This window comes from Boleophthalmus pectinirostris, unplaced genomic scaffold (genome assembly GCF_026225935.1).
Source record: "Boleophthalmus pectinirostris isolate CB_2022bp ecotype Guang Dong unplaced genomic scaffold, ASM2622593v1 HiC_scaffold_1, whole genome shotgun sequence".
Classification (NCBI taxonomy): domain Eukaryota; kingdom Metazoa; phylum Chordata; class Actinopteri; order Gobiiformes; family Gobiidae; genus Boleophthalmus; species Boleophthalmus pectinirostris.
In genome coordinates this window covers 28,321,764-28,348,655 of record NW_026570970.1, presented here as the reverse complement: position 1 = coordinate 28,348,655, position 26,892 = coordinate 28,321,764, and the positions used below count along the sequence as shown (strand labels likewise).

At 37.2% G+C, this 26,892-nt stretch overlaps 1 protein-coding gene across 4 annotated transcripts in view; it reads right to left on the bottom strand.

The window, feature by feature from the left end:
- The window catches only part of pard3bb (par-3 family cell polarity regulator beta b), a 346,128-nt gene extending 319,937 nt beyond the window's left edge, over nt 1-26,191 (bottom strand). For 2 of the 4 annotated variants that reach the window (XR_008632058.1, XM_055152785.1), the window contains exons 1-3: nt 25,448-26,191; nt 23,933-24,143; nt 9,839-9,940 (exon numbers count right to left, since the gene is read on the bottom strand). Coding sequence is in view for 3 of the 4 variants with exons in the window: in XM_055152785.1 (XP_055008760.1) it covers nt 9,839-9,940; nt 23,933-24,052 (222 nt within the window). In the remaining variant the exon portion in view is untranslated. The remainder of the gene's footprint in view (nt 1-9,838; nt 9,941-23,932; nt 24,144-25,447) is intronic. The other 2 variants (XM_055152788.1, XM_020920325.2) reach the window with 2 other exon arrangements.
- Between the last annotated feature and the right edge of the window lie 701 nt (nt 26,192-26,892).

Genomic DNA, 26,892 nt, shown 5'->3' with positions numbered 1-26,892 from the left:
AAGTTTAGTAATGTAAAGTTTATTTATGCAGAAGATATAAATTAATAATCTGCTGGAGTGTAACTTGTACAATAGTGTTTAGAAACGTTGGGTTTGCCCCGCAGTGGATTGTGGGAAACCTCAGAGCTCCTTAAAATAAGGAACCACCTGAGCTTTCTCTGTTAAAGGAGCTCATGGTTCTGGTTATTGTAGGGTGAACAGAGTTAATGCAAGTTAAGTTAATGCGAGTTGAGTTGATTTATTTTTGAATGAAAAGAAGGAAATATGTATTATTTCTTCCTTAATTTTACAGTAAAATTATTATTTAAGGCTTTAAGGCTTTTTTTTTTTTAAATGTCGAAGAAGCACTTTCTCCCTACATCAACTGCCTACCTCTTTGCACTTCAATAAAAAAAGACCTTGTGGAATTTAGCATATTTGTTTTTGCAGTAGTTTCGGGGGGGTTATTTTTCCTGTACAGATATCGAGTATATATCGTATATCGAGATTTAGCAAAATATATCGAGATATATTTTTTGCTCCATATCACCCAGCCCTACGTGTGTGTAAAAGTAACCCTTCATCATTAGTCCGTCTACATCTCCAAAGCTCAAAATGCTCTTTCCACCTTGTGATGTCATGTAGCAGTGGTTTAAAAGTTAGCTGCTAGCTTTTACCTTTTGTTCGAAAGTGGAATGAGCCTCACACAGTCTCTCATTTGGGTTGCCAGTTTCAATCCTTAAATCCTCTCTCTGATCTAAATTCTCACTATCAAACCTCAGCCAATCATTATCTGTGCTACCTCTAGTGTCGTCTATATGCGCTATATGCAGGTCAAGTTAAGGTTCAGTTATGATTGTACACCTTTTTGAAAAACTGTAAGCGCCTACATACAGTTCCTTTAAAACCTCATTGCGTATGGCCTATATTGTGTGCATGTATATACAGTCCCGCCTACACTGCACTCACAACATAAAGTAAATGAAACCAGTTCAAAGTGTGGAGGCAATAATCCACGCTGCTTTCTTTAGACCATGGTCAATATTATTCCCACGGCAAACGCCACCTCACCGTAGAGTCATGAGTTCAAAGGTCAACAGGGAACTGCAGCTGTAACGTGACAGAGCAGGGTGTGTGTGAGACAAGCACTCTCTTATCCCCCTCCTCTCCTTCTCTTTCTATCTACCCTCTTTCTCTCTATGCTCTCCTTTTCCTCTCCTTTAAATCTCGCTCCATTCTCTGTGTGTTCTCTCTCGATGTTTGTTTCTCTCTCCTTATGTCTTTCTTTCTACCCTCCCTACCTCCCTAGCAGAGTACAGTACCAATACAGAGGAGTGGAGTTTTGTCATTCTTGCTTGAGCACTTAACCTTTGGAACTATGTTTAATACAGCTGGGATCTCAGCTACGCTCTGAAATGTGCCTGCCAAAGAACTCAAACAAGCATCTGGTTTGGAGAAGAGTTCACACTTTGAAAGAATAAATTTTACAACTTCTGAGTCTTAATAATAATTCAAATTTTATATCGAAAGACAGTTTTATTTGTTTTTAATACAACTAAATTAAACTAACACTGACATTTTATATTCACTTCAAATTTTTTGTCGTATTGCCCAGTCCTAGTTCCATAGGTTGATAACAAAGTGCTCCTCAGCCTATTGTTCCAGTAGCAGATCTGCATATTGTGAAGGACTCCTCTGGGCACCCCTAATGTATTCACATGTGACAGAGGAGAGAGAGTGGTAGTTTACAGAGCTGCTGCATTACGCATAATAACCCTTTCAACCAGATCATAATTGCCTCATTAGGACAGGCTCAGATTTTGTTCATCAAAATGACAGAACGACGCAGGAGAGATGGGGCAATAAGAGGAGGCTGGGGCAGATCATAAGATAAAAACAGATAAGAAAAAAAGAGAGTGTTTGTAAGGAAGGAGACATGCTGTGGAGTACTAATATTCTGTTCAAAACAAAGATTTTTTCCCACTATCACAATTTAGCTACAAGAGACACACAATAAACTCAATACATTTCATGCAAAAACAAATCAACATTCCATTTGGAAGTTAATAGGTCATTAGAACAACAATGCAACACATTACTCAATTGCTGTAGCATAATGAAGCCATATTTTTCCACTTCCAGCAACAAACAGGGCCTGAAATATACCCAGGATCTTCTCACTACCCATAATATTAACGTAAGTAAAGTTAGTCAGAGTTGACAGCTGTTGATCTGATCCACTGATCCACTGAACTTGTGCGGACCCAAAATTGTTTCTTTTTCTTGTAGATACCACACAATGAATTCTTTTTTTGTTTGTTTTGTTTAGTTTTTTCCTAAATATTTTTATATTTTTCATTTGTTTTTTAGAATTAGATATGTGAAATGTATTCAGTTCACTTGGTACATTTAACACTAGGGGTGTAACTATCCAAGTCTCACAATACAATATCGTCACGGTATAAACTTCACGGTACGATATTTACTGCAATACCGTGGGAAAATTCACGATATAGTGGGGAGGCTCACAATTAGGGATCTAACAATATCCAAATCTCTTGGTACAATATTTTCACGATATACATCTCATGGTCAGAAATTTATTGTGATATTTTTTGGAGGCAAACTAAACTGTGCATATGCTACTTTTTTCTCTTCAAATGCCTTGACAAGACTTAAACCAAAGAACTAAGACTTAAAAGAGCTTAGAACTGTTATTTCATCTTTTAGTCTACACTGAAATGGAGCAAAGGATCATGGTCTATGTAGTTCCCTCTGTCTTTTTTTGCTGCACCATAACTCTTAATTTAAGCAATGAGACGTGTAATTTGATATATTGTGATGGTCCATGATATTATTGTGAGAACTCTAACGATACGATATCACAATATTTCGGTTATTGTTACATCCCTATTTTACGCACATATTGTTTTTCTTTTCACATTATTTTTGAGCCATAAAAATGTAATTGGAAAGACTAAATATTCCAGACAAAGCAATCTCAGTGGACACAAGCAGGCAACAGACCACCCATAGATTAGCAGGTTATTTATAATCTTAGATATTTTTTGTTTGCCAAGGGAATTAAAGAACACACAATGTGCTTGAGCCTGCTATATAGTTATAATCTACGACACCCATGGATCAATAGGTAATAATTAGGGGTGTAACGATATCCAAGTCTCACGATATGAAATCGTCATGGTATGAATCTCATGGTATGATATATATTGCAATATTTTGTGGAGACTAACAAAACTGTGCATATGCTACTTTTTCTTCTTAAAATGCCTTGACAAGACTTACTCCAAAGAACTAAGATGTAAAAGTGCTTAGAAGTGTTAGTTCTTCACATAGTCTGCACTGAAATGGAGCAAAGGATTACGGTCTATGTAGTTCCCTCTGTCTTTTTTTAGCTTTTGCTGCACCATAACTCTTAATTTAAGAAAAGAAACTTGTAATTCGATATATTGTGATGGTCCACGATATTATTGTGAGAACTTTGATGATACGATATCATGATATTTCGGTTATTGTTACATCCCTAGTGATAATTTGTACATTTTAAATAGCAAAATTCATCTGAAATGACTTAATAAAAGAAACAAGTCCACTCACTTCTGCGTTTGAAAACTTTGGTGTCCAATGGGAGCGGACGTCATAGTAAACATCATCACAACAAAGAGTCAGATAGCTGCACATCATGAGCGAGCAGCATTCATTTGTGCCACAATGACTATGCAATGCTGCCAAAAGTCGGGAGCAATAGGGGTACACCGGTGGTGGTGAAAATGGAGGTTGACTGGCAATATGGCGTCTTGAAAATAAGTGATTAAAGATTGCTCAGGCATGCACAAATGAGAAAAGGAAACAACTATAAGATGGTTAAAAGCACAACTGTGAAAGAGAAAGAGTTTCATCACCAGTTGAAGCACGGTGCTGAAACAGGTTTGTATGTCCAGAAGTTGAAATGGCTCTCCTTACTGCATTATGTATGAGCAAACAAAACAAACTAATAATCATGAATCTCAGTCACATCTGACGCAGCTTTAGTGGTGATTTGTGCAGAGGGGACTGTGGGCTGTTTACCATTGTGCGAGCCTGTAGTTTATGTGCCCGCATGAACATCAATATGAGCCCGGCCGAACGCATTTCTCCCCTCTCCCTCTCCATCCATTACCAGCTAACCTTTCAAACAAGGCTCTATGCGCTCGGTATACGGCTGTTTCTGCAACACCCACAAGACGGCAAAAATACATTAGGAATTACACTTCCAGCTACAGAGAAAATGCTGATGGGGATCCATATTTCCTGCTTACTTTTCATTTTCTTTGGCATAAATCTGTGAGGAGGCCTGAAAAACAGAGTGCGAGGGAGACATTAGGCTAATGGGAAAAGCTGTGGTGATGGTGGGGTAGAGGGGAGTGCAGGAGGGTGTCTAAAGGTAAGGCAACAGACTAATGCTTAACTAAGTTTTCAGCACCGAATATATCACCTCATGCAGTCACTGAACAGGCTTATCGCTAATGGCAAGCAGAATAATAGAGCAGCATCTGTAATGTATATGACTTGTTTAAATGGTGTAGGGGGTAAAGGTGGTATAGCTGAATACAAATGATCATTAAGTCCAAATCTTTCATGCATTAAGATGTAATTATTGTCCATTATAGAAATATGTGCAATGGTGACAATAGGGACTCCATATAAAGCTGGAAAAAAACATGCATTTAATTAATGACAAGTTTGATAACATGAGTTTTTACGTCTTATATTTAAAAATTGCATTATAGGGCCCAAAGTAGCAGTTCAAAATATTATCATAACATTTCACAGTTATGACAATTGCTATCAGTGAAGTAATAAATCCAATATTTTTCATTATTGCAGGGTAGACCCATTGGTTTGGTCTGAAGCCTCCAAATCGCTTCTAATCACTAATGTTGAAATTTGTAAAAAGCTTCATTTACTGTGTTTCTGCTCGTAGCGCACATGCTTTTAGGCTTAATTCCAAAGTTTAAATGTGGATTTGTCTGGAATTACTGGTCCTATCAACACAAAATGAAAATTGTAGTGATCCTGACTCCCTGCTCTTTATGCCTAAAGTCCATGTGTCTATGTTTTCTAAAGATGGAGGAAGATCAAATCAAACGTCACGATGGAATAACATGGGGCAAAAATTTATGATTCTTTTTCCCTCTATCACCAAGGCCCATCTATAACCCACCACCAGAAATGTTAGAGTTACTGCTTTGCCTGAAATGTTCCACAGTGTGCCATTAAACGTATCTATTTAACATTTTTGCTATTTAGGTGTTTGATTGCTCAAAAACGAAGATCTGACCTTTTTAGGCCTGGTAGCATCACCTGCTTATCTCCATGGAGATTGACAATTTTAATGTTATACTTAAATACTTAAAGTACCTTTGAAAATACATCTTGAACCGTCTTTCCAAATGTTATCACTACCCACGATAGCTTTAAAAACATTCAGAACACATAATCCCAGTGTATCCATTCCCACCACAGACCACTTAAGAGACTTCACCCTCTCGTCTTGAGCGGGAGTTAAGTACTTTTATATTTTCTTTACAGTTCAGAGCCTAAACCCAGTCAGTCTGAGGCGGACTACAGTAAAACACTCGCGAGGGATTAGCAGGCCTTTATTCATGGGCTCTGTATTATACCACCACAAACTCACTCCAAAACTCAATGAATATTTCACATTTCCATTTGCAATCTCCGCTGCTCACAACCTTCCATGGCTCAGTATCACAATCCAGTTTATTTCTGCATCCCCAATTCATTTTTCAAACAATAAGAAAACTGCACTTTCTTTTACCTCAGTATTTAAATGAGTACAGTGGAGATTATGTTTTGAAGAAAAGAAAAGGTATTACAGAAAAGCAGAATACCATAACTGGGTCTTGATACTAGTTTTATGTGTGTATACATTTTTTTAATGGTTTAAAATGTAAGATTATTATTATTTAAAAGTAGATCTGACCTGTAAGCTTGGTGGCATCTCCTGCTTGTTTCCGTGAAGATAGTTTAATGCCCTATCATGCACCATTCCAGGTAAAACAAAAACATCTCCATAGAAGCAGGTGCTGGATCCTCTTTCACTAAAGTTTAATACAGCAACATATAAAAACAATACTTCAGAATATTCTCTGTGGTGATAGATGTGTAGGTGGAAGCCAAGTAAGTAAGAACAAGTAAGAGCCAGGTTTGTGGAGGTGCAAGCCTTATGGTGCCCCAGACGTGTTGAAGGAATGGTCAAATGTAGTGAGAAAATTTCCCACTTAAGCAGGAGCACTGATGTTTTGCATGTTTTTGAGTGCAATAAAAAGTTTGAAAATGGCTAAACGTTGCATGGTGGGGCTTTAATACAGATACAGTAGCATTGGTGTTAGGTCGTTTGAGGTGACTCAGCAACTGAACAATAGAAGGAGAATCTTTCTAACAGTAGCTCTTCATAGCTAGGGTCACTCCAGGCTGCGGGTGTATAACTCTGTAAGTTAGTGACCAGTATATGACCTCAGGGACTATAGCGTACCATCACACGCCTGGTCTCCTGACTCTGTTGTTGTCATATGTCCACAGGCTTTAACTCACTGTGTCATCTCCAATACAGCAGAAACCAGCCAATAAAAACAACAACAGAGCAGGATGTAGAGCTGCTCACATGTCAAAGAGGAGAGGAGAGCTGCTGATGATCATGAACTTCATATGTAAAACTTCATACACTCTTAAAGCTGGGCAATATAACAAAACAATAAATATTTTGATCAGTTATGATGTCCTATTCAATTTTATGTTATGTTTAGGTTACCTGCTTTTAATATTAATTACCTGAAAATAAACTTAATAGACGTAATATTTGACATGTATTCCTCCAACAACTGAACTCTGCTCCACTTGTTTTTACCGACAGGGAGTTGGCTGTTAGCCTGATTCATCAGCTGGTTTCACTTCGTGGAAACCGTCTGACCTCGCACTGACCAGCATTGGAATTCGTTTGCTTGACGGTAGGTGGGTACTTTTTAAATTTAATCAATCGCTGCTATTTGGTCATGACGTATGTAATGCACCGCTAACAAGGCTAACTGGTATATTAAGCTTTTTCCTGTAGGAAAGTGCAATAACATCTTTCCCCTTGATAAAATTCACCAAACATCCTCTTTGTTCCGGCTTTAATCCTCAATCTCAGGAATTGTTGCCAACACAGAATGTACGGCTCTTCGCTGACTGGCTGGTGCCCGGACTCGTGCTTCCGGGGTTTTTGCAAACCGTCTAGTGTATTCCGATTTGTGACCTAGTCGCTGGAGAGATATGAAACTAAGCGGAGGCACTAGGTGGTTCCAGCCTGGCTAAGAGGATGTGGCTCTCTTGATAAAAAAAAAAAAAATCACTGATGATTAGGGGTGTGCAAAAATATCGGAATATTGATATATCGTATCGTTTAATGTGATGATACAGTATCGATATCGTGGGCTACTGTATCGATATGTCACCAAGAGTATTTTTACATGTGTTTTATTAAATTATTTTGTTACAGCGCTACAGTTTTGTTGCTTGTGGAGTGAAAGGAAACTCATTTATGCAACACATTTGACATTTTGGCACTGTTTTGAGGATTAAAATGTTTGTGTTTCATATGAACTTTGCACAAGAAGTGGTTTAACAAAGACTTTTAGTATCACAGCCATGATTTAGTCTTTATTTTTTATTGAACTGTATCGAATCGATTTGAAATATATCATATTGAATCGAAAGTGCAATGTATCGAGATATGTATTGTATCATGGCCTGTGTATCGAGGTATGTATCGTATCGGCAACTTCTTAATGATACCCAGCCCTACTGATGATTAGAAAATTTTATTATTTCCACAGCTGTAATACTTCTATATAAAGTAAAACACAAAGTAAGTTATTATTTGTGTACAAATAAAGACTTTTCAAAGAGAAATCTGGTTCAAAACTGTCATGTTTCACAGTTAAATTATTACTTGTAGAATCACTTATATATCACTTATATAATCACAGTTATATATGTCATGTTTGTGTCTCACATACAAATGCCTGTTAATACCTGCTGAGAATGCTAAATATTTATAGCTCCTTGCATACATTAAAATGAGCAAACAGAAGGCTGCATTAGAGTTAACATTTGATCCTAGCATAATAAAAGCCCTCCATTACCCACCTGATGAAAACATAATAGGATTTAAACTAATCTCACCAAAACACGCAGTGAAAGATACAGCTTTGACAGTATCTGAGGAAGGTCAAACATCAAATGATCTGCAGTTCCCTCTTTAGCTTCCACAGCCCAGCAGGAAATGGCCAACTATTGCAACTTTGTTCTTAATTAGTTCCAACAAATCCTGAAGAATTCATACCTCCTTAAGGGTACACACAGCGAGAGCGTGGGACCATAGAAAACTCAAAAGTGGACTACATTTTAGCGCCAGTAGCTTTTCTCAACTTTTTTTTCTAGCTAAATAAAAATGTAGTGGGCTCATTAAAACATGTTGACATTGCTTTCATGTTCAGAGCTGCTAAAAAGTCTTGGAATTCATTAAGGTATTCCACCATTGTACAAGAGGCTTAATGCACACTATTAATCACATTTATATGGACTATATAAGTAATAAAATGAGAGAAAAAAATGCTTTGGGGGAAATGGGGAGATTAAGTTCCCGTGTCTCCAAAAATGAATTCCTAATGACAGTGTATTGCTAAAGGCAGCTTAAAACCTTTGCCTTTGAATTTTGCTGCAGAGGCAATATTCAGGCCAAGAAGAAAGCTTATGGGCCACTCCAGCTCAATACTATTAAAACACAGACACCTGACTGTATTTCACAAACACTTAAAGCTATGGGAAACTGAATTATTTTGCGAATTATGATATGAATAAAGTAAAAAAAATATAATATATATATATATATATATGGTATATTGGATTTTCAAGGAGGGATTGGGTTGCTAATATTTATCTGTGTGTTCTTGAATAATCCAGCTATAGTAGACTGGGCTAGTGCCAAACACAAATAATAAAAGGAGAGTTGTACAGAGAGGGTATCCAATGGAAATCTAACAGAAATAAAAGCATGTTATGAACCATACCAAAATTCAAAAACCCAAACCAAATGAAAAAACTTTGGAACTCAAGTTGGATTATCAACCAAATCAATCAATGATACTTTGCAGTGACATCACACTGGGGTGCTCTACATGCATCTCTATTGGCGGAATGTTCTGCAGTTACCACAGAAACAAAATGCACATATTAGCAAAAGCAGACAAAAACGTTTTAAGATTGTCTGAAAACTCAAGATAAAATACACATGGACTTAAACAACTCATTTTCAAGAGGCTGTGATTAATAAAAAAGTTCATGTCACATTTAGGTGTCAAAAAAAAGGTGAGAATGAAAAACTGAAAAACTGTTGGCGAATACTAGATAGCTTGTGACTTTAATTGTATGTGTGAGAGACTTGTTTCAGCACACAAATCAGCTCACCTATTGTAGTTGCAACCATGTCAGTTCTTTATGGTCAGAATGTGTTAAAATAAAGTTCTTATTAAGTTTAACTTGAGTAACAGCGCTTCTAATAGAGAAGTGCTTTCAGTTAGCTTCACACCCCCAAGAAATTTTGATAACAACAGCAACAGTATAAAAAAAGCTATATAAAATGTAAGCAGGTTTCCCAAAATGAAGCATATAAAGTTGCAAAGCTCTCCTCACATAGCTATTCACATTGTAGAAATATAAAGTATATTACAGAAGGACGCAAAATCTTTTCTTGTCCAGGTCCATTTCCACTTTCGGTTTTACATTTCAGTGGCCTTACCTTGTCTCTGTCTTCCACCAGATCGCTGAGTGTGTCGTCAGGGTCCAGAATCCCTCCATCACAGTATTCAAGATGGTGAGTCCGAACCAGGAACTCTCCCTCCTGCAACACAACAAGGACAACTGCATGAGGAAGTAATACAATTAGTGAATATTTTGAATCATACAGAAGAACTGCTTACTATAAAATGGTAACTAGAGTAATAACTACATCAATCAATGACAGAAGGTAGAAACTGTGATTGTAAAACTAGGCCCTGTAGTACTGGTTATCTCATACCATTTCAAAGTCAAACTAGAGGGGGAGATATTATGGCATCCCATCACAACTGTGCTCAAATGTACTTGTAAATGTCATGGCTGAGGTTCAAGCACAAAGCATGAATGAACAATACAATCACCCACTAAAATTCAGAAATACGGCTAGAGGCTCACACAGCAAGTTTAATTCAGCTCTTTTTGCAGCCCTTATTAAATAGGCTTTATTACACACTATATACTTGAAGTTCTAATTTTGCGAATCCCGAATTGTAAAATTATTCTTTTCATTATTTATTCCCCACTTCTCATTCCAGACACAAGCCCTGGCACAGGCAGTATCAGCAATTGCTCTCAAAAGTACCTGCTACAAAATAAATTCAATTTAATTCAGGGACCCTTAATCAATGGACTAATGCCTATAAAAGTCTTGGCAAAAGTACCCATTATTGGAATATGTATTGCCACAGGTGAGTGCAGGGGGGTGCCATTAGAAATCTTGCCTGAAGCACCAAAAGAGAAAGGCCAGTATTGTTTTATTTAGCCGGGCTTCCTCATCGCACAAAAACATACCCGTATTTGTGTTTTGTTTAATTCTCACATGTCTGAGTACCATATTTATATAAGTCGCACTTTTTTCATGGTTTGGGTGGTCCTGCAACTTATACTCCGGTGCGACATATATTAACATTTTCAGACTGACAGCTGCGAGAGGGCGCTTTAGGCTCTTGTGCCAGTATCTGCTACTCCTATTACTCCTACTGCGCATGTCTCCTGTAGAAATAGTCGCTGTCTCGCTGCAAATGCAAGTGAAATATTCAGCTGAAAACGGGCAGCAGAAAGAAAGTTTGGAGTGAGCGAGAAACTTGTGACAGACTGGCAGAAGGCGGGGATGGAGAACACAGTTTCACGGCAACCGGGCGGGTGCATCATGCCACTCTCCTGGAAGTCACTGGATGAATCGACAAAGGCTGAACTTCAATGACAATCGAAACTATCCTGTCGGGATTCAGAAAGGACAGAATAATTCTAACTGGAACTGATGCCGAGTCTGTCAACAGCTACGCAGAAGAGGAAGCGGTGCACTGTATACATCATGAATCTATGGTTTATCTACGGAGGGCATGCAGAAGTGACACCGAGAACGAAGACTTCAATGGATTTAAAATGGACGTTAACATATTAACAGTTAACATATTCTGTTGTTATTACTAGAACTTGCCTTTCAAGAAGAAATGTCAGTTCCTGGTCTCTGATTTTATAAAATACATTTCCCCAAATAGTGTGACTTTTATATGTTTTTTCCTTCTTCATTGCGCATTTTTTGGTTGATGCGACTTATACTCCGGAGAGACTTAAAAACTGGAAAATACAGTAATCCTTTAACATTGGGCTGTCTACATGTCCAAAGCTCAAAATGCTCTGTTCCACCTTGTGATGTCATGTAGTGTTAGCTTTCAAGTTAAACAGTTATCTTTTACCTTTTGTTCAGTAAAAATTGGCAATTCCAGGACCGAAATTAAAAAAAACAGTGGAGTACTTCCTGTATTACACGACGGTGGAACAGCGTGTTTTGTATTTGAGAAAAGAACTCGGCCTAAATATGCAGGGTTTGTGTGTTAAATATGTGTGAATGAAACAAAACACAAATCCGAATATGCTTTTTATGAGGTAACACCATTATGAAATAGATCAGAAAATCACGTAATATGGGCCCTTTAAGTTCATCAATGTCAGAATATCCCTTAACCTTCACCCCTGAATAAAGCTTTAACCTCTTGTATCCTCTCCTCTCTTCTCTTCCTCCTATTTGGCGGTGTCTCGTCCCCGGTCCAGATTACATCCTCTGGGCTGCTCTCTGCTGTTTCCCCTCTCTGTGCTTTGTTGCCTCTGTGATTAATGACACTCGCACTGCTCCGGACAGCTGACTACATAGAGCTGCTTGTTCAACAACATACTGAGACAAGACGCACATACAAGCCCCTCACACACACTCACAGACGCACACACGGAGTTGAATGCACAATAGTAGCAACAGCCTGAAGAGAAATCTGGTTTAAATAGGCCAATGATGTGCATGTTCAAGGTCCACGGTGGAACTTTTTAGGGTAGAGGGTACGCCACCTGCTTTGTCTACATGGAGATGTTACTGCTTTGCTTTGAACTTTCCACAGTATTAACAATCTTCATGGATCAATCAGAATTACAGGAGGACAGGTTACAGGTAAGATCAATAATAATAAGTCATCATTTTTAAGCTAGATATGTTAAATGTCATATTGTGGAACATTCCAGTTAAATCAGATCCATGGAACTCTATGTTTTGGGGTCAAGTATTGTCACACACAGATCAATAGGAGAGGCATTACAATATTAGCTTATCTTTAAATGTATGAAAGATGAAGAGATGCTTATTTTTGGCTCTATTTATTGTATTAGTTCTAGGTAGGTCTATCAGAATAACAAATTGTGATGTACACCATATTGCTGATGAAAATACAGATGATACATGATAATATTGAATGCAACTGACACAATAACCCTACAGAGGATTTCCCCCCTAAAAAAATCTATTCTATATGTACAGTCTTATTAGTGAACATGAGCTGCAATAAATAAATGAAACACTGAAACACAGGAGTCGTAGAAGTTACTTTCTCAAACCTCTACAGTTCAAAATCTTCATAATAAAGAAAAACAACAAAAAGTTCCCCACTACTACAAAGTACTCATGATAAATACTGAGCCCCAAAAGTTGCTCTATCTATCAAGCACTGAAGTCAATATACAGTATTTATGGTGATAGGACCAGTTCTGGGTTAATGAAGCTGTAGTCTGTGTATCTTAACCTGTTTTAACCAGATTTTCATTAAAGCTTGACATGTGAAATAATAGTCCCCCAGTGCAGTTACAAAACACTAGAACATTACTGCTAGTTTGTTTTCCTTGTGGCCTCTCAGTTTCCCTGCAGAGCTAAAAGTTATTATGTAAGTCTATTGTGAGAGTGAAAAGCTAAGGTCCAGGCCACAGTTTTTTTTTTTTTTTTTGTTTGTTAGTTTTTTTTCCCTTTTTTTAAGCTCTGCATTCACATTGTTTCTTTCTTTGTTACAGTCAGTACAGCAAAGTGTTTATCCTCCCAGACTGCAATGCTAGAGTCACATTAAAACATGCACGTGAAAGTAGGATTTTAATTTTAGCTTTTGTGTGTAGTGTAGTGTAGTCATTTTGGCCCAGTGATAAGTACCAAATTCTAACTATAACCAGTGTTTCCCATTAATACATGAGACTACGGTGCCCCCCATAGTCAAAAATTCATCCCCATAGTCCACAGACAACAAACAACAAAATTAGACTGTCTCTCATTGTATAATACTAATATAATATAATACTAATATACTTAGAATACACTGGTCAGAAGTTAGCTTTGAGACACAGTGAGCTAGCTAGCGTGTAAAAAAATCACTTGCGTCATCATAATCTTCAAAAAAATCTATGGGACTGTATAACAATTACGTCTTGTATAGTTTGACCTTGCTATTCAGCTCTTGCTGAACATTCCACTTTGAGAAGTGAAATTATAGGGAAAGCCTCCTCCACAAGAATGCATTGTTTACAGAGTTTTGCCCCAGCCACACCTATGAAAATGAAGAGTCCAGCAAGTTCACTTGAAATGTAACATTTCTCTGCAAATCTGAACACAAACCTGGACACAATATTTGTAAAATTTTGTAAGATTTGTAAAATAAAATGTTGAACAATTACAAGTACTTGAATGTAGGGGAGAAGAAACTGCCTGAAATGATAAAGGTTCCACTGTATGTGATTAAACACACATTCCATTTATTCAATTACAGGTGTTTTTGCTCAAACAAAAATATCTTTTAGAGCACTAATTCTTTCAGGGAGACAAGCCACCTCAGTGTTTCCCGCGGCGCTTTATAGTTAGAGCAGCTGACTTGACAACAATTGCCTGAGCCAGGCAATAACCTCTCCATGAGGTAGACCCTCCACTGGCTGGAAATGCTACACTGTGCACCTTTAATGAAGATTAAAATCCAAAATTAATCACAACTTCCTTATCTTCATCAAAATCTGTTTATTAAAAATGTTAATATTATTAAACTATTATTCAACAAACATTCAACAAAAAGCTCAGTTCCGACACAAAAGTTATAATATTAGAAGTCTCAAGCCAGGCAATCTTCTGTCACTACTTAATATTTTTATGGTGTTACTTTGATTTGAAACAGGCACCAAGTTACTGCTAAGACGACCAGAGAATGACTGTAGAGCCCTTGATACGAATTGAGCGCTTTTTGATCTAATCTGAAAATTAGCTTCGTCTGAATCAATTACATGTCACATGGACTCGAGGAGAGGGACCTTTAACTTCAACAGTGCCAATCCAAAATCCTGGAGGCTCTTTCAGATAATGTAGGACTTTAGATAAGAGCTGTAAACATGCTGATGACTGAAGGGGATTAGCACGTAATACACTGTTTAGACTGATATAAGAAAAGATAGTGTCAACATTAGTGCTATCGCGCTCTTGTGATCTACACATTTGACAGAACAAGATTGTAGACCACTGAAAAAACATAAGCCCATTTGTAACAACATGCAAGATACTAAATAAATGTGATTTTCATATATATTGATAGATATAGTTATAAAGACAGATAGATATAGATATATATAGATAGATATAGATTTAGACATAGACATAGATGTAGATAGATATAGATATATAGAGGTAAGACTTAATAAAGCTCATATAGTGTTATCAGTGTCAGACCATGTCATGTTAGAATAGACACTTCCCTGTATTTACTGACTAGTATCTACCACAAACAAGTCACTGTTGCCTCAAGATTGAGTTTCTATTCAAATATAACATAACAAATCACATGCAATGGGAAGGTCCCTTAGTCTAATGTTTGCATATTAGCTGGCCCAAATGTACAGTATAGCTTACAAGAATACCTTCAAAACTTTCAAAACTTGTGATAGTAGAAGATGAACTACAAATCTTTTCTAGGGGAGGGTTTGCTACCTGCTTGTTTCCATGGAAATTCAATTACTATGCCAAGTTACTGATAAGTGTAAAGGTCCCCACTTACAGTACAGAATGTTTTTGAAGTATTTTTGAACAGTAAAACATCTGTACTTGAATAAATGATAGGAAAAAAATGATAAGTTTTTGGACCGCAAAGCAACAACATCTCCCTGGAGACGAGCAGCTGACAGATCCTCCATCAGAAAAGTTACATAGAACACCTTTAAATTATATAATCCACAATAGTAAGGGACAAAACTAGGAAGACTCATATCAAAATGTGCATATAAATCAAATTTCGTCTTCTCTCATAAGTGATAATAATACTTCTTCATTACACACAAATACAGGCGTACTCATATCATGGCAGTATTTGAAGTGGCTCATAAAAGCATTGGGCTCATGCTGCACATTCCTTTATTGTGTTTGTGTGAAGAGGAAAAGGAGGCACGCGCCCCTCCCTCCGCCACACTCACAGCTAACTGTCCAAATTTGGCAAATGCCCAAGATTTATTTAATGTTTTTCAGCCATAGCTTAGCCACACCTAACTAGTAAAACAACACATGCAGGTATAGTATTTGCATTTTACTAGAAACACTGTATTCTGCATACAACAGGACTGGAAGATTAATCAGAATTGAATCTAAATCACAATTTGAATGGACACAATAGTTAAATCGCAAAGCCTGACATATTTTGAGTGTCATAATTTCCTTGACGAACAGTAAAATATCTTGTCTTATTCTGCATAATAACTGCTAACCCTGTAGTTTAGATCTGTACAAACATGTTGTGTAATGTGTGGTTCTTGTAATTGTCTGTCAGTTCATATTTCTTTTGTCAATTCTCCTGGAGGCGTTTGAAATGTGAACTTTGAACAGAATCTGCCTATGAAACAAAAATCAAATCTAATTGCAATGCTAGTCAGAAAAAATGACAATAAGACATTTTTCCCAAATGGTTCAGGCCTAATATGAAACAGTAAAGACATTCACAGATTTCATGTTTTGAATACTTGAGCCTTGACAATTGTGTGTGAGCTGTGCGGTCCATCAAAGGGTTTGTAACATTGTGCTTTAACCACAAAACTATAGGAAATCAAGGTTCTGTTTTGGCAACAACCAAGCATGTTTCCTAAAAACCTCTCACTAACATTATGGTATCTTTACAGGAAATTTCCTGATTTGTAATTGAACTTTATATGAAAAATGATTAGACAGTTTTATTTTACTTGAATAGCACAATGCCAACTGACAGCTTATTGCAACTTCTGCTACACTTCTTGGGGTTAAGGCTCCCAAACATTACTGATTTAAAAACAGTCCCAAGGCCTAAAAGGAGGGTTTGACCAGAAAATGATTGACGCAACTTCAGAAAACTAGTAACAATAGTTGCTCGACTAGTCATAACTAGTCCAGCGCAGTAATTGAAGAACTGAAGAACTGAAGAATTTCTCGGGAGCGAGTTCGCAACCTGATGAGAAGCGTCTAGACACAAATGTGGGTCAAGTAACCAGCCTCTCTCATTACAGAAGGCCCCATTCACTGGAGTTTAGAGAAACAGCTTTATGGCTTAGTCATGTTCAGCTACTTTACACAAAGTGCCCAATTGAGCTAATTAGCTGAGGTCAAGTTTGTTTTTTGTTTTTTTATATTGTATATTTTATATTTATTGGAAATTGATATTGATGAGTTTAAAGTATTGTTACTGAAAAATAGTATTACCAAATTGCCTAGTGAGACATTGCCAGAACTAAATGAATGCAATAAACATCATAGCTAACTATAACTTATACAAGTTTATAATCTACAATACATCAACGACTCTTCTAATATGAACCTTTTTATCACTGTAATGAAAGGTAAGACACACAGATCTTTTGTTTGTTTGTTTGTTTTTGAAATTAAGCCATGATCAAGAAATAAGTCAAGAAAACAAAACAATACAATCCCTCCTAATCTCCAGGCTAACTCAGTCCTTGCAACACGATGATGCGTTTACAGCCTGTAGGTCTTTGCAGCGCTGTGGGACTGCCCATGTCAGTCAAGTCAGCATGGGAAAATACAATGCACAGTTGTAATACAAGCTTTCTAAGTAGGACAGAGCTGATAAAATGGCTAGAAAGAGCGGAGAGAGATAGGAGGCAAGCTGTTTAAGTGACAGTTTAAAGCGTCATTGCCGTGCGCTGTGAGGGATTAGAGAAGGGACCGTGGTGCACAAACACGGGCAATAATCCTCTAAGTTGCAACAGCAAAATAAAGTGCAGGGCAACAGAAAATATGGTCTGCAAATGTGGTTTTCGAACTGTGGTGTAGGAAGCAAATGTATGCAGATGTAGGTTGAGGTAGGTGCAGGTTCTGTGCTGATTAAGAGATGATTCCGATTTAGTAAAGATGTGGTTTAGTCCTGGTTTGGATTAGTCCTGGGTTTAGTTCTGGATTAAGTGTGTGTTTAGTCATAGTTCAATTCTTGTCTAGTCCTTTTTTGGTCCAGTTTTGGTCCATGTTGTTTAGTTATGGCCAAGCTGTCATTTAGTCCTGATCATTCAGTTTTATTTCTAGTTTAGATCTAGTTTAGTCCTGGTTTAGACTGTTCTGGATTGGGCTCTTTAATTTTACACCGCTTTCCGTTTTACAGAAAACACTGAGGTAAAAATGTGGAGGAGGCAGTAAAGAGTAGTTTGTGTATAAGCCATGAGGAACATAAAATTAAGCATGAATAGTTTTAAATGTCAAACAATAAAGGGGAAGGCGAGACAAAGATAAAATTCGAGGAAGTACAATAATGGAAGCAGAAGTACAATATCAGTGGCTGAGAAAAGAGGGGTTTGAAAAGAAATCTTTTTTTTTTTTTTACTCAACCTTAAAAGGTCCTGTAGTACACAGAATGCACCATGCCTTGTTATAATTCCACCTTGTGATGTCACGAAGTGGTAGTTTTACATTTCATCTATAGTTTAGAAGAGACTGGTAATTCCAGTTCTGAAATGATTTCAAATTATTCTCGTCAAAGTGTGTGGAGTTTAAAAACCCAGTGGAGCTCTACCAAATAACATCACAAGGTAGAACAGAGAGAGAAGAACAATAACTTTTCTGGCTGAGGGTCCAGCACCTGTTTGCCTCCATATACGTCTTATTGCTTTGCCTGGATTGTTCCAAAGTATGGCATTGAATTTATCTCCATGAAGACATTAAGCAGGTGATGCTATCAAGCCAAGTCATATCTGTGGAGAGGGGAGCCTACACATAGTAAAAAAGGAAGTACTTTTAAGTTATGTTTGAGATATATAAATTTAATCCCAAACTGTGAACATTCCAGGCAAAGTAATAACAGTAACAGACCCACTACCAAAAAGTTATATCATGAACATTTAAAGCTGTTGAAATTTGATCTTTTGAGTTACTTTTTCAATATTGAATAAGCTTTATCAAAGGTCTCTCTCAAAGGTTTCTCAAAAAAGTTAATTTATACATTTTGGTGATACCGACACACTGTATGATAGTGTTAATTACTTATAAATAAATATTTTGGTTAGTTATTGTGATTTCTATTCATGGACAGGACTTTTGGCTTTTGAGATTGCATTCAAAGCAGTCTAGTTTAATCTACACAGCAGTTAATCTCTTGAACTGGGTGGTACAAAGTGAGTTTCTAGGCAAGTGCGTGATTTTTGGGAAGTGCTGACAAAGACGTAGGAGGAGAGAGAGAAGGAGGGAGTGAAGAGAAAACAACAGGAGCAGTGGGAGAGAGGGAGGCCGCGATGGAGGAGTGCACGGTGCATGTGCTTAACAAGGCGTTTCATTCACGCGCAGCCAGGAAACAAAGCATTTAAACAGTCAGAGAGCTAATCAATAGAGCAGAGAGGAGCAGAGAGGAGCAGCCGTGCACACAGGGAGGCTACAGGCACACGCACCGGGAGACTTCACTACAGAGAGCTCAACTGTGATCAACCAAGTGTCGAACAAGAGAACAAGATGAAAATGTATGAGGATTATCACAGAAAATGTCACAAATATCTACTGTTGTTATGATGCAAAATCTTCAAACTAGACTTTGATACTAAGGAAAATAATCTATACTCAATACTATATTTTTGGGCCAATATGTAGAGCTGATTGTGATTATTTTTTCACAAGTTATGCAATATAAATGCACTAAAAACTCACCCACAGCCAATTTTTACAACAAAAATGTAAAAGAGCTGTGCAGTTATGTTTGCAGTAGTTATCTGTCGCAATAAAGTGTTAGAATAAACTATCTGTGTATTTTAAGGCAGCTGATCGACCAAAACAAAATATCAGCCTTTGCTATAAATCTAAGACTGACAGCTGAGACGCTAAAAAGTCCAAATATACTCAATACCAATTCTGATACCACGATAATAATTTAAAAATCTCTATTTATTGTATGTGTATATATGTATTTAAACAATAGAATGCAATTTTCAACATTAAACTGTACTTTCTTTTATATTTCTATAGGGTCTTATACCTGTGTAATCCTTCAACCATTCAGGTATATTCCATAGTGGTTGATAAACGCAGATTAGTCTCTGTGGTCTTGCAGTGATTCAGCTCAAGATCGTTTCACAATTCAGGAAAGGTTAATTTTTGTCCTGTGAATGTGACATTTTTAGTATTGATACTTGTTCAAATGAGTATTATGATCTGATACTAGTATGAGTATATATCTCTATGCCACAAATACACTGCACTGAAGAATTTGCCAAAATATCAAAGACATTACTCTGTGAATGAAAGAGATATTTAAACAGATAATCCACAAAAGTAGAGCTTGATCATTTTGTGTTTGTTACTGGTTTGACAAAAACATTCTTTGTTACTGAATAAATGAAAAATGTTTTAATGGAATTGGGAAAAATTGCACGTATTAGAATCTACATTAAACTTTGTGGTAGTTTCATTCTAATGTGTAAAGACCAAATAATTACACAGATATTACTCATGTAATTAAAAACACTTATTAGATTTGTTTTATTTCTACTCAGACTATAATAGACATCTTAGAACATAGTAACATCACGTGAGAAGGCAGTGAATAGATGTGTGGTTGGTTTTTGTACACATGACTGACTGTATAGCAACAGGCAGACCTTGGTTCAAAAAACATTAACTAGCAACCAGTTCACTTCCCACCACAGCACGCAAACCAAAACCATGACCTGTAGAGAATCAAGTACTATTTCGGGTACTTCAGCATAAAAATTGGTTGAAGAGATGAGAGCTGATAGCAAATGAGAGACTATGTGATATTAATATTACACAATGAATCATTTTTTTTACTCAAATAGAAAGAACTGGATACAAATTTAGTTTAGTGACAAATCATAATGATGATAATGTGAGAGAAGGACAAGAACATCTTATTTATCTACAAAAACAACTTCTTAATCAAAACAGATAAGACAAAAATGTGCGGTATGTCAAGCCATTTGTAAAGTAGCAGACATCTAGAGAATCAGTGTGGACAGTTAGCAGTGCAGTGAGCTGGTAAACAAAAAAGAATTCCTATTGGTAGTTTTCAGAGAGTTATAATCCCAGATTGGGGACAAGAGCCAGTTTGTCCTATAAATTACATTGTACTCTGTTGAAATATCCAAAAGCTAAATACACAAATGGTGAACCTGACTTTGATGACTACACTAGTGATTAAACCCAAGAACTCACATTATTACAACAAATCTCTTTCAACAATAATTTTAGCTACCTCCAAATCAGTTTTAAATATTACAGGCCTATAGAATGTTGTGATGCCATCTGAAATCTAGCAACATCTGGTCCCTAGGTATTTATTTCTAATAGTTATGGGAACTGGTCTGGCTCAGAAAGGAGAAGTTTAAGGTATTGAGGAAGTTTTAGAAGAGGAAGAAGAGACAAGAGATAAAACACGCCAAAGACTGAGGATCCAAAACACAGCCATGTGATGCAGTGAGGTCACATACAAAAAGTTGTTTAACAGTTCAATATCAATTACTTTTCAGTAGCCATAGATGCCTTGGGGCAGATTGGCATAGATGTGGCTACTATTGATCACCCAAAACCTTTCCCAGAACTAAACAAAACAGCATCATCAACAGTAACACATCCTGCAGGATGTGGTAAAGTGTCTTGTGACACTTGTGTCTAAAGTGACACAGCATATAATGAAAACTAGAAGCAAGACAAAGTTCATTAACTAAGCTCTACCTGCAAGGGACAACACATCATATTGTACATTTTGGTTACTGACCAGTCCCGTTAACAGGAGGAATAAAAGCTTGAAAAATGCTTTATGCAAAGGTATTATCAAGTGCCTTGCCCAACAGCACAATACCAGAAGGTTAATAGCAGGAATGGCCAGAGCGCTACAGCCTCCTCAATTGCCTATTTTGCGATATCAGCAAAATATACTACTGGTATAGGATGAGACAAAATGTACAATAACAAAACAAGATAAAAGGAGGAATAGAACCTTGAGTAGTGCTTTATGCAACTCTCTGAAGTGTCTTGCCCAACTGCACAATGCCAGAAGGCTATTAGCAAGAATTGTTCAAGCACTACAGTAATTTCACTCAATTTTGTATCAGCCAGATACAGTAGTGGTATAGGAGGAGACAAAACACATGATAAACAAGATAAGAATGTCCAAACTTTTAGTATTTGAGCTCACCATAAGCAGACAGATGTGTGAAGTGTCTTGCCAAAGGACACAACAACAGAAGAGCAAGAGATATCCTGCCATCTCCATGTGAATTTTGTTCAAACCGCACCGCCCTTAGGATAAAAAGGATGAATAGAAGCTTGAACAATGCTTTATGCAACAGTCTTAAGTGATTTGCACAACAGCACAATGTCAAAATGCTTTTAGCAGGAATTGTCCAAGCAGTACAGTCATTTCAGTCTATTTTGCAATATCAGCAGGATATATTACTCGTTTAGGAGGAGACAAAACACTTAATAAACAAGATAATGCAAAACAGAGTATTTGAGCTCACAATAAGCAAACAAATAAGAGAACTGTCTTGCCAAAGGACACAACAACTGAATGGCAAGATTGGTTCAGGACATACTGCCATTTCCATGTAGATTTTGTTACTGGCCCGCACTGTTAGAGGTATGGGGGAGATAAAACGTATGATAAACAAGTGTCCAGCGGGCTTAAGCAGTGCTATATACGGGCAGATGAAAGCTAAAGTAGATTGGTAAGAGGTAGAGTCTGGTTCTTAAGTGCATCTATTGCTTCTTTTGTCTTTGTAAACAACACTATAGTGCCACATGTCTGGCTCTGGTGCAGCTGAGGCCCTGTCTATCTGGTGTGCTCTTTGAATAATGGATCCAATATGGAGGCAGTCACTGAGTAGATTTGGTCTTCTGATGGAGGTCATGAGGCTATAGCGCCGGGAATCAACAGCTCTCATAAAAGAAAACCACCAAAGGCACTCATTTCCATACACACACTTACAATAGGAATAAGCCACTGTCTGGACCGTCACAATTCAAATCAGATATGCTTTTAATTTTTCATGGGGCAATTATGGAGAGTTAGACCTCCGCGGCTTTGTCTAATTTCCCCAGACTTTGAGCACTCGTATGGTCCTTTTATGATATCGAAATGCTTTAAAGGCTACGGGGAAAATTCCTCGAAAGTAATAAAAGGAAAAAGATATTTTGCGATCAGTCATTTTTAGGAGGTCATCACAATGCTATTATGAGACTTGTGATTTTTTTTCTTTTTTTCACAGGGAAGTCAAGGCAAGTGAAGGCTCCGGGGTCAATGAGACAAATATGGACCATTTCTTAGCAGCTTTTGTTCATGTCTACCAGCGTGACAGGGCAAGTTAACATCAATGAGCATGACTTGGGATTTTGGGGGTGAAACTGTGGCTATTACCCACTCAAAATAAGACCGAAGAAGATAGTATGTTGAATTGTCACAATCCAATAAATCATTTGTTAAGTAGTTTGAATCCATGAAAACAATGGATAGGCCTGTCATGATAATTATTATATTGAGTTATCGTTCAAATGTTAGATGTAACAATGATATTGGGGGTCAATACTCAGGTACTTTTTCTTTATACAAATTGGAAAATGTTGGTTATTTTTCTGTACTGTGATTAGATTTGAGCTGTAGAGGGTTGAATTATGAATTTCTATGACTCATGCAGCTCATATCTTTCAACAATATTGCACATTTAGAATACTTTTTTGGGGGGATAGTTCTGCTTTATGGTTTATTATAAATATTATAATTTATTGCCTGTATTTTCTTTAGAAATATATTGCACTTAAAAATGTGTTACTGTGACAGGCCGACCTGTGTACCATGGATTTAAATCACAATATTGATCTAAAACAACTTAATGAAAGAAACAAGGTGGCTGAGTTCCTGTTGAAACCACAGTGCTGATTTCCATCTGCCCCTTTATGGTACATCGCTGTAAATTTCATCACAACAAAGTGCCACATGCTGTCAGCACCTCCAATAGATACCTGTAGGTCATGCCAGCTACGCAATGCTGTCAAATATTACGTGTATCACTGTTTAAGTAAATAAATAACATTAGAGAACGAAGTAAGTAATTCTTACTCAAATGTGTGAATCACTCAAAAGAAAACTTCGAATGGGTAAATAAGAAGGAAAGATAATTATATCATGGTTGAAAGCTCTTTAAGTCATTTATACTTATCCTTTTTAAATGTAATGCGTTATCCTCAGATTGCCACTAAGCATATACTGGTTTTGCTTGAGGTCCAGTGTAGGTGTATTTGGGGGCTCACCTGTTCCAGTAGTTTCTTGTATCTCTGTGTTGCTTGTTGAATGAGGTCCCTCACAGTCCAGCCTTCTTTGCAGGGGACCACAATCCCCGTCTGCCCAAAGCTCACTGTCACCTTCATCATGGCATGTAGAACTTCATCCAAAACTCAGGTCAGCTCTGAGGAAGTACAAGAAAAACCGGAGGATCCAAAATGTAGAGGTCCTGATGAAGACCTGCAGATGCAGAGGAATAAGAAAATAACATTGACAAAATCCTTGTAAAGTATTAAAACATTAGGTCAAAAATTCCTTTTGTCAGTTCTCCACAGACAGCTTTTGAAACAGTTCAATGAAGAGCAATCCCAGAGCTCTGGAACATGATTTAGAAGTGTAGTTACAAATATTAAAGGCCAATGATCCAATGTTTGACTGATGGGATGCTGTATACTAGGTTGGATGAGGGTTTTATTCTGTGTTGGAATAGAAGGCTTTGTGAAGCATATTATAACCATAGCACTTTAAAGCAAAGTTCCTCCTGTGTTTTAGCGGGTCATCTTTAACATTTAGGATTAGACATATAACATTTGAAAGAGGAAGTGGGAGATATTCAAACAGCAATATTGTCAATTAGGGGTGTAACAATATCCAAGTCTCACGATACGATATCGTCACGGTATGAACCTCACGGTACAATATTTATTGCGATATCGTGGGGAAGCTCACAGTATGGTGGGGAGGCTCACAATTAGGGATGTAACAATATCCAAATCTCTCGGTACAATATTTTCACAATATACATCTCATGGTAGGATATTTATTGTGACAAAACTGTGAATATGCTACTTTTTCCTCTGAAATGCCTTGACAAGACTTAATCCAAAGCACAAAGACTTAAAAGTGCTTAGAACTGTTATTTCTATTATCTATTATAGGCTACACTCAAATGGAGCAAAGGATCATGGTCTATGTAGTTCCCTCTATCATTTTTTAAGCTATTGCAGCACCATATATCTTTAATTTAAGCAAAGAGACTTGTAATTCGATATATTGTGATGGTTCACGATATTATTGTGAGAATTTTGACGATACCATATCGCGATATTTCAGTTATTATTACATCCCTATTGTCAGGTATTTGATATAACACGTATATTGTCTAAAACTATTACAAAAAGCCTGTAGCTATAGTTTACACAACATTACACTTCCTTTGTAATGTTGTGTAAGATATAATTTGCAAGATAAAAAGAAATTATTTATGTTTTACTTTACTTTATACTTTGCTTCTAACTATGGTACAAGCATGTTTTAGCACACTTCTGGAGTACCATATTTATCTCAGTACTGTCAGTGAACTAATAAAAAAACTACTGCCCACCTGTATAGAAGAAGTCAATACTGCTATCACTTAATACTGTAAAGTTTAATACAAAACCTAACAATAAAAACTCTGTTAAATGACTTATGATTATGTATATTTAAGCCTATATCTAATTTTTCCGTGACAACATTTGCAACAAACTTGTCACGTTACTTACTGCTGTAGGTGAACGAGCCTCATCCACTGATACCTCTGGCTGTGCGCACCGCTGCTCGTCTCTGCAAAGGTATGCTCCAAGATAATCCAATTCAGTCCAGCAACTTCAGGAAAATTATATCCAAAATTAAGACAGAAAAGTTGTCCAACATACCACGATTCTACGGGGAGATACTGTGAACTAAACGCTTTTCATCGCATGCCATTTCTACCTGTGTACATTGCTTAACTTGATCAAACTTGGAGAGTCCGTGTGTTAGCTGCACTTGGCTAAGTCCTGTTAGCTCGATACTGTTAGGTGAGCGGGCTAAGACACAACGGCAAGGATAAAAGCGATGGATTCACTAAACACGCTCGTCATTGAACTTACTGTCTCCGTAGAGGTGTCGGTAATAGTTGATCAAAGTTGTTTTATGTCAGAATAATTAGCTAGCTCACGTTAGCCACCTTAGCTAAACTTTGGAGGGAGGGATGCAGTGGCACGGGCATCATTTCACAAGTTTTCTCCCCGCAACTTTTCCCTTCTCCATATCATCAGTAGCATCCGATTTTTCCCCGAAACAAACTAAATCCAAACTTTGATGTAATATTCCAACAGGATGAGCGTCTGATGAGGAAAGAAATCGCTGTCCAGGGAATGTAAAGTGTTGGGAAAAGTTTGAGATTCCTGCAGTGCGCTGTGGTCCGCTCCTGGCCAGTTCCTGACCAGCTCCTCCGCCGCTTGTTGCTGTCACTTTCTTAAAGGGGAAGTGATCCATTTACACAGGCCTTTGTTGAACATAAATAATAGGCTATTTGGGGGAACTTGCACAATTGCTCGGAAGGTATTGCTACTATTAGACAATACCGAGCTACAGTGGACCTTGAGTAGGTTATTTATATTGTGCTAAATTATGCCCGGCTCTGACTGACAATAGGCAACACTAACTTTCTCAGCAGGTGCATAGATCATGGCTACTAAACATAGTTCCCTGCTACTAACTTACAATGATAATTATATATCTTTTTAATTTTAGTGGCTTATACTACAATTGCATAGAATCGTAGTGATATTTCTGCACTAAGCTTTTATGACAATTTTTTTTTTCCCCAAACCAAAAATAATGAGGATAATCTAAGGTAGCATAGTCCTGGCTATTTCAGTAACAGCAAAATATTTGTGAGTGAATTAAACAACATTCATTGCTGTGCTCTGCTGGCCAATGTTGATTCATCCGACTATCACAGTAGGTCTGCTACTTAGTCTTTATAGCCGACTAATCAAATTCTCACTGGCTTAAGGGTGTTTGCATATATAGAGAAAAAAATGAACTACCTCTTTATTGAAGGCCCACGTATAAACAAACAATGGAATCTTTGTTATCATGGGATCTGAACCTGTCATAGTACATAAAACTTCACTCAAGAAAACAGGCTTAACCTACTTTTTTGAACTGAAAACATGAG